Source organism: Amblyomma maculatum, chromosome 10 (genome assembly GCF_055883805.1).
Source record: "Amblyomma maculatum isolate TAMU_Amacu chromosome 10, ASM5588380v1, whole genome shotgun sequence".
NCBI classification, from domain to species: domain Eukaryota; kingdom Metazoa; phylum Arthropoda; class Arachnida; order Ixodida; family Ixodidae; genus Amblyomma; species Amblyomma maculatum.
Genome location: NC_139353.1, coordinates 166,097,605 through 166,106,730, shown reverse-complemented (window position 1 = coordinate 166,106,730; position 9,126 = coordinate 166,097,605). Strand labels below are relative to the sequence as shown.

Sequence of the window (9,126 nt, the reverse complement as noted above, 5' to 3'; positions counted from 1 at the left end):
TGCCCCGCGTGCCTTGCCATTTAGGCCACGAAAGATGCGCCAAAGTTGTGATAGGCCCGGTACTTGTCCAAGACGGTCGCATGTAGAGTGCCAAGCCTCACTTTGCAGGTGAAGTTGGTATGCCCGGATAAGCTTGAATTGTCGTCGAAGAAGCACGAGATCTTTGTGACGTTTTCCGCGTGTTCGAAAACGTTGCGTGAGGTGGTATGCGAAGTTGCATTGCTACTCCGTTATAGTCATTGTAGCATTTACCGCTTCGCATCCTTGTTATATATATTTTAAATTGGTTCACAAAAAGGGAAAGGCGCAGTATCTGTCACACTTGCTCTGTGGAAGGTGGGAGTGAAAGTGCAAAGGGGGAGCCGTAGTGGAGGACCACGGAGTAATTTCGACCACCTGGGGATCTTTAACCTGCGCTGACATCGCACAGCACACGGACGCCACTTCGTTTCGCCTCAATCGAAACGCAGCCGCCGTGGTCGGGTTCTAACCCGGGAACTCCGGCACAGTAGTCGGGCGTCTTACCACTGCACCACCCCGGCAGGCGCATACGGCTACAGTGATTCACACGCTTAATGTTTACTTTGTTCTTTTTTATTCACATACCCTAAAGGTCCTTTACGGGCATTACATAGGGGCCTGAAAAGTACACAAATTCGGTATATTACATAACAATGGAATATCTGATAATAGTCAATCACCTGTCTTCAGCGTCTTGCTCAGTGAATTTTCTCGTAAGTTGCATATGCTAATGTTTCTGCCTTTTTCGGATACATGTTCTTTTGATGTGATGTTTTACTGAATTATCAGTCGTGGGGCACGATCACTGCGTATACGTTAAAAAAATTACCGACGGTTACGTTACTTCCTAATGCGAAATTTGAGCGCAGCAAATAAGCTGTTTCACCTTTTCGATAGATTGAGGCAAAGAAATCGAGCAACACATGTATGCGCTATCACAGAATTTTTTTTTTATTTTTCACACGTATTCCTTTAACAAAGACTCCACTAACAGTTCTTGACAGTCATGAAGGAAGCTTTGTGGTCGGAGAAATAGACTGATATATGTTCGACTTGGTACACCAATGCTTGATTCTCAAAGACGAGCTCTATACAAGTGCCTCGCCAGGTTGTCACAGCCGTGGGACGCGTTACGAGCGAGAGGAACGGGATGTTCTCCCGCATAAGTGTGAAGAAATTCCTGTTTAACTTAATGTCAACATTCGTCTCGCTCATGGCTCAGAAAGAACTGGCAGATAATTTGGCAGTGGCGAACGGCAGCGGCAATTTCGGCTCGGGCGGTGCACATATACAGATCCGCCGCCACCGTTCTGGCTCTCTGATTGCCACCGCACAGGGGTTGCATTGGAGGAGGAGCGAAGAAAGGAATTAAGTTCGAGCCGGCGCTTTGACAACCGGAGACTCGCAGGAAGAGGGGGGAGGGGGCGGCGTGTACACCCAGCGGCAAACGATGGGGGCAGAAGCGCGCGCAGCAAGCGGACAACGCGATAAAGGGAGGAGGGAAGAGATAGCAGCGACTGACTGATGCAGCTGACGCCGATAGTGAGTCAACCCCAGCTGCGGAGTTGGTTTCAGGGACAACGCCGCTGATGCCGACGCAAACAATATGATACCCTCGCTTCCGCAGCGCCAAGAACCAGGTCTAGCCGTGAGAAGGTGGTCACGTATTCGTCGACGTGCCGGGGCCTACGTGAAATAACCGGCGCGTTGGCACCTGAAGAGCACCCTATCCGCCACACAGGAACGGGGGGGGGGGGGGGGGAGGGGACCCTCCCCTCCTCTTTCTGCATGGCGGCGACGGTGTTCTATGCTGTCACGTTATCTTGACTCTCTAGCGGCGTCAGCGGCATCCAGCGGTATCAGTCGGTCGCTGCTAGCGCTGGGGGGATGAAAGGGGGGCGGAGCTGGTTACGAGGCCGACGCCGACGCGAAACCCAGGAACGGACGCCAAAGAGCTGCGCTCTAAAATAAAAAAAAAACGCCACTCGCACTGCGTGATTGGGTGCAAAGCGGACTTCAACGCTAACCGTGAGCGCAGAGGAGGTAGAAAGGAAGTTGCGATTCCGTGCCTAAATCGCGGGGACAAAGGGGGGACGGAGGGGGGGGGGGGGGCAAGCGCCGCGCCTCCGTACCGCGTGCGGGTGAGCCTAGCGACGCCACTGCCTACGATACACCGTGGCTCTCGCCTACATGAATGACATTCTGCTGCCCACAACAACCGTGGAAGATGCCCTCGCCGAAGAATTTGATCATGAAATCGAAGCCAGGTGAGCCTCAACGGCGCAAAATATTCGACAGGGCCAACGTAAGCAACAGGAGCGGTACAACAAGAGCCGGAACCGCCGACGTACACTCCTGCAGAGGTTGTGGAACGAGAACCGGTAGCAAGCGGGGAATCGAGAAAACTGAAAGCAAAATACAAAGGACCGTGCGAGAAAGGCTATGTCTCAGGCGCGACCGAGGCGGAGAGCACACAGCAGTATTGCACCAGTTGACAAGCTGAACCTTTGGGATTTCAAGGAGACAAGCTCAGAAGCATGGGACGGTCGGTGAAACAGGGTGGCCGAATGTAAACGGCAACTCTCGACAAAGGACGACGCCCTGCAAAAGGGCCGGTCTGCGAGCCATGCGAAGGGAACGCTGCAAGCGAGGCAGAGATCTGCAACCCGATTCGTCTGCAGGTGCAGAGAACGATGAAGAGAGGGAGAGTGAGGAGGACGCGCTCCCACAAAATAGCAGACGGGGTGTTAGATAGGAACGAGAAATGATCGCTGTGGCCATGCTTACCTAATTTTGTAATTGATAAGTTTAATAAACTCAGTTTAATTTGTTTACTCCTAACAAGCGTCAGAGAAAGCGCGCACCGAACGGTAAACAAACCAATTGATCAAAATGAGCATGTTGCAGCTCGTGTTCGCAATTCGGTAATTTCTACTGTGGCAACTTCTCAGGATGAGGTCAAGAATCTTGAAGCGAAAGCTTCACTACACCACCTTGGGTCAGCTACCATTCCAAGGAGCATGAACAACTTTCTATGCGGTTCAGGTGCCCTGGGGGACAAATACTGGGCCTTCCCTTTCCAGAAAAGAGCTTATTGATTTATAGGAAGGGAAAGGCGCGGTAACTGTCTCACTTGTCTTTGGAAACCTTAACCGCGCCGTAAGGGAAGGGAGGAAGGTGAAAGTGGAAAGAGAGAAAGAGGAGCCGTAGTGGAGGGCTACGGAGTAATTTCGACCACCTGGGGATCTTTAACGTGCGCTGACATCGCACAGCACACGGAGGCCTCTTCGTTTCGCCTCCATCGAAACGCAGCCGCCGAGGTCGGGTACGAACCCGGGTACTCCGGCACAGGCCCCGTCGTGGTGGTGCAGCGGTAAGACGTCCGACTACTGTCCGGAGTTCCCGGATTCGAACCCGACCACGGCAGCTGCGTTTCGATGGAGGCGAAACGAAGAGGCCTCCGTGTGCTGTGCGATGTCAGCGCACGTTAAAGATCCCCAGGTGGTCGAAATTACTCCGTAGCCCTCCACTACGGCTCCCATTTCTCTCTTTCCACTTTCACTCCCACCTTCATCCCTTCCCTTACGTGTCCACAGAGCAAGTGTGACAGATACTGCGCCTTTCTCTTCCTGTGAACCAATTATTATTATTATTACTCCGGCACAGTAGTCGGGCGTCTTGCCCCGCCGGGGTGGTGCAGTGGTAAGACGCTCGACTACTGTGCCGGAGTACCTGGGTTCGAACCCGACCTCGGCGGCTGCGTTTCGATGGAGGCGAAACGAAGAGGCGTCCGTGTGCTGTGCGATGTCAGCGCACGTTAAAGATCACCAGGGGGTAGAATTACTCCATAGCCCACCACTATGGCTCCTCTTTCACTCTTTCCACTTTCACTTCCACCTTCCTCCCTTCCCTTACGGCGCGGTTGCGGTGTCCGCAGAAATCCAAGTGAGACAGTTACCGCGCCTTTCTCTTCCTATAAATAAATCAGTCGGGCGTCTTACCACTGCACCAACCTGGCAGGGCATTGTTAGCGTGGGCTAGCCACTTCAAGAGAGAGAGAGAGAGAAAATATGCTTTATTTATACAAAGATATTACGGGGTGGTTCAGGTCCAGAAAACCATTGGCAAATACGGCCCTCCGGGCATGACCGATCAGAAGTCACAGGAGAAAGTATGGCTATCAATATACAGAGCCTTCCTTTCCCCAAAATTTTGTTTATAGAATATGTGGCTGACCAGTCCCGCCGCGGTGGCGCATCGGTTAAGACTATGGGGGTCGAAATTACTCTTTAGCCTTGCACTTCTATGCCTATTTCCATCCTTTCACTTTCAATCCCCATTCCTTTCTGTGCGTTTCAGGTGTCCAGGGAACAAGTGTGACAAACTGCGCCTGTCCTTCCCTTTGAATCAATTATGTGCCCCGTCGAGGGGGCCCAACGGCTAAGATGCCCAACTACTCTTCCGGAGTAGCCGGGTTCGAACACGAACGCCGGCGGCTACGTTCCGCTGGAGGCGCAACGCATAGGCGTCCGTCTGCTGTGCGATGTCAGTGCCATGTCCACTTTCACTCTCACATTCCTACCTAAAAGTGTCACAGATACTGCGCCTTTTTATTGCTGTATTTATTTTTTTCCCTTTAAATTAGAGGGTCTCTTAAATTTCTCTTAAGAGGAGAACGGCGAAAGCCTGCCCTTCCTCTGCTATCATTTGCTTCTCATCGTTTGCTCGTTGCAGTGCACTATACACCGTGTTGCAGTGCTACATATAATTTGTTTACAGGAAAAAAAAAAAAGGCGCCGTATCCGTCACACTTTTTCCGGCAAGTGCGAGTTTTGGACGGTACATCACCTCTCCTGTCGCGTGGCGTTCCAATTGTCGAACGTTCAAGTGTAGGATTGCAGCTAGACAGGAACATATCTCTCGGAATATGACAGATCTCGCGCACAACTCTCGCGCACGGGATTTCGTTCCATGAGCCGAGAAAGGATTTCGCCCTAAAAACACACGGATTGAAAAGCTGTTTTCATGGAGACATCACGGTTTTCACAGCTGTAGCTCGTATCACTAGGTTCAAGCCATGCTCAAACCTCAACCATTTATTTTTTCGGGGGGAGGGAGCGGGCTACTTTTCGAAGAACCTCTATTAGCATATTAGCATGATTCGAAGTGATTTCTTGTGTATAAAGTTCCACGCCTATGTACCGGTGACGACCAAGAGCGTCTAAAATATTGCCAGTTCATTCAAGTGGAGCTAGCAAAATGTGTTTCTTAGAATGAAGAATTGCAAACTGTGAGGTTTCTGTTACGATTGGGCTAATTTAAGCTCCCCTGATGTTCTTTACCGCATAGCACAGGGTCGCCTTTTGCGCTTCGGCCCCAATGAAACGCGTCCTGAAATGTACCACAGCAAAGTAGTTAAAATAGGCAAGCAGGCAATTCCGGAGATTATTTTAAAACAGCGCTAGAACACGGGCAGATAGAAAGAGGCAAACACACATCTGTCTGTGTTCTAGCGCTGTTTTAAAATAATCTTGAACTAACTCCCGCCAAGGAGCCGCTTTGTTTATTTCCAGAGTGTTGAGCACAGTTTCTATGTTACCCCACAGAACGCCGCAGCGCAATTTGGACAAGCCGATTCACGACAAGCCAAATCAGGCCGACGAAAACCGTTTAGAACCAGGCGCCGAAAGACAGAAGGAGCAAAGAAAAAGACTGGACGCGCGCTTCGTCATGGCTCGTCCACGTTCGAATTCAATGTCTCTTGATGGCTGGGGCCAATGAGCGCGCCCCACGCTCAACTCGAGTTTCTCCTCGCCCTCCTCGCGCGCTCGAGAAGCCAACCAGAAGAAGCGACGGGCGCCGACGCCACAACGGTTTTTCTCCTGTTACTGCCTTGTCTTACAGAGGCTTCGCTGTGACACGGTCGCGGACGTGCTTTTTTCGTTCTTTGCGGAATACGTGCGCTGCGTTGGGTCATGGCCTCCGGCACCAAGCTTCATGACGCGGTCCGCCACGACAGATGCCGGCTCATTTCGCGGATTGTCTCCGAAGGTAAGCGGTCGGGGAGCGGTGTCGCTTGACTGAGAGTTTTCGTCCAGTGTTGTCGCCTGCCTACCATTTGTGTGTCCCGTGCCTGGCATATCTTCGCGGTGCTTGAGAGTTACTCTTCTAAACCGTACAGCGCCTTTCGTTTGCATAAGCGTGAGGTGCGCGTGTGATCGAACGCGGTCATATTCGTAGTGCTTTCACGATTGCCGTGTTTGCTGGTTAGCATGAAAGGCGACCTCGAGCTGTTTGAAAGCTCTGGTAACCGGAGCCTCCGCGTCTGACAGGTCTGCGTTAAAACGGTCGTATGCAAATAGCGTCGATGTTCTGCTTTTCCTTGTACTGTCGCTGCCGTCTTGTGCGCAGGTTGCCAGAGCCTTCCTTCACTCGCGCTTCACGACTTTTTTTTTGACAGGGATTTGAAGGTATCTTTAGTTTCTTTCATTCACCCAGACAGTGAGTAAAATTTGCCAAACTGCTTGATTATTCGCGTTTCGCGCAGAGGTGGCATTTAGAAATGTATTTTACTTCGTAACTAGATTTAGGTTGCACACCTCGGATTTGGGCGAGAATATAATCGAGTTGTCATAGTGTGGAAGCCGGGCTAACAGTGATGACTTCGAGATGTCAATTTTCGTTGCCAGCTGAATGCTCACGCGATGCAAGAGTGCTTCCTGGTCTTTCGGATGCGATATATTGTGCTGTGGGTCATGGGAGGTTGCAATGCGGACATTGGAAGATTATGACTGCTTTTGATAGGTACCCGACCCATATTAAGCCTCTGTGCAATTTGAGACAAATTAAGCGTGCTGTTTTTTTTTTTTTTTTTTTTTTTTTGTCAACTCCATCACTCAACGCAGCTCGTTAATAAACAACGCTGATATTTTTGCTCGAGTTGATGCGGCTCTGTTCCGTGCCTTTCCGTCATCTGCGTTGCAGCGGTGTTTATTGTGTGGTTGGAGGGGGAGTTCCATAAAATCCCCAAACGATGCATGTGGTACTGATCTGTTCGCTGGCATGCTTTCACACCTGGACTCCCAAATTGTGTCGAAAGTGCGGTCGGAAAGGACATTCGCTTCTGTCTGCTGAACGGCTACTGCTGCTTTGAGTCCCGGCTCCCTGCTCTGTTTAGTTCTATTGCCGTTTCGATGGAGGCCAAACGCAGGAGCCAATGCACTGCTTGATGTCAGGTAAAAGGACGATGAAATGGCTGGAAAGGACACTGATAAACATTTTTAATGTGTAGAATGAATGCTATAACAGTGTAACCCCTTGTAACGAAGCCAGCAATTTATTAATGTTTAAAATACAGCGTTTTTTTTTTTTTATTCGCGGGTTGCTCGGTTGTCGCGTGGCGGTTTAGATTTGGAACTTCGTCTGCTCGAGTGCTGCATGCCTGAACCCCGCTTGGCGCTTCGGTTCACTTCGTGGCGACGTATGTGGGCTAAGTGCGCGTAGGCGACTGAGTGAGAAAAGCGCGCGAGCTGGTTCGGATCAACATTGCACCGATCGTACACCCCTTCTTTAGGTCATGTTCGAGGGGCAACACGAAATAGGCGTCAGCAGCCTTCGAGTACCGACCGACGGCGCTGCAACAGCGTAGTCTAGTTCCGCCTTTGCAGGATCGATCGTTTGTGCTGTGTACTCTTCGTTAAACAGACTTTGAGTAAACATATTAAGGTCTGCCCTCAAATGCATCACGAAAGTACACAAATTCGCACCGGCTACGTGCAGCAAGGGACGACGGGAGGTTACCGCAGAGATGCCATCCGCGAGCGCTGCGGGCAATGTACGGGCACTCCGGCCATGCGTTGCTCCCTGGCCTTGTTAGTTTGGCATCGTAGCGATGGCCATCAACGTTGGCCACGGTGGACGGCGTTTTGGATACTTCCAGTGCAATGGCAGATAGTTTACGTATGACGCTGCCTTATTGTCAGCATTTTCATAAAACATCGAGACGAGAGGTGACGAGTGGGGAGGTGAAACTTCACGCTTGGGAAAACAGGCGCGAGGACCGGAAGTCTGCGAACCGAGCGCCACCCGATAATGTTTTCATGTGCGACGCCGAGCCCCCGAGCTGCTTTCTTTCTTGTTTATTTATTTATTTATTTTTTTTGCTTTCTTAGAGTGTTGAGTTTGAGGGGGTAGAGTTAAAAATTCTCGCGGTGAAGTGCCTATAGTGAGGGAGACCACTTAGCGGGAACACGGCTGCTCATATGCGGAGCGCCATAGCGTCCCATCCGGTAGCTGGATGGATGAAATATAGGAGCGTCCCCTTTGAAACGGGGTGGTAGCAGTAGCTATCATGCTCTGCAAAGTGACGCACGACGCGCCACCTTAAGGTACCTCTTCTCTTTCTCCATTGTGCAGTGATTCCTTACCGGGTTATATGGCGCTTCGCCTGTTCATGGCCATGTGGAGCCGTGTTTTAGCTAAATGGGATTGACCACGTACGCTCTCGCGAAGAGCGACCCTCGAAGCGATTTTGCCCGTGCCGCTTGCCTTGCCGTCCGGTTCTGGAGCCGTACGTGTACCTCACCATCAGCCAGCTATACTCTCGCTAGTCGTTTCCTGTTTCACGCATAGCTCGTAGCTACTCTCACATAACATAAGCTTGCCGTATTGAGAAATGGATTGAGCGCGTTGTAATCGTCCAAGTTGCTAGCACCTCTGCAGTAGAGGCCTTGCTTTAGCTGTGACGTGGCAGCAAAAGTAAAGATAATTGGAGGAAAAGCGCAGTATCTGCCATTTTTCTTGGTCGACGCCTAACCGACGCGCCGTGAGAGAACACGGGTGGGCATCGGAATAATTTCGGCCACTGGGTATCTTTATACGCAAATTTAAGCTCGGTCGGTGGAAAAGCCTCTGGCACCGCGCGTCGGAAATAATCGGGCGCTGTGTACAAAAAATGCATCATTGTAATTTGTACAGGGTTTTGAATATTTGGGGGCTGGGATTTAAAACATTCCTATGCAAAATCTACTAACCCATTCGAGCTGAAATAACGTTCACAAAGTAGCAAAATATCGTCTACGTTATCTGATAAGTGATTCAACATCG

General features: G+C 50.7%; 1 protein-coding gene across 2 annotated transcripts in view; it reads left to right on the top strand.

Annotated features, from left to right (window-relative positions):
- Positions 1-5,881: 5,881 nt before the first annotated feature.
- Positions 5,882-9,126, top strand: part of LOC146177856 (uncharacterized) — a 142,573-nt gene continuing 139,328 nt past the window's right edge. For both annotated transcript variants that reach the window (XM_084580618.1, XM_084580617.1), the window contains exon 1: positions 5,882-6,072. In XM_084580618.1, coding sequence (XP_084436744.1) covers positions 5,997-6,072 — 76 coding nt within the window. In that variant the 5' untranslated portion in view covers positions 5,882-5,996. The remainder of the gene's footprint in view (positions 6,073-9,126) is intronic.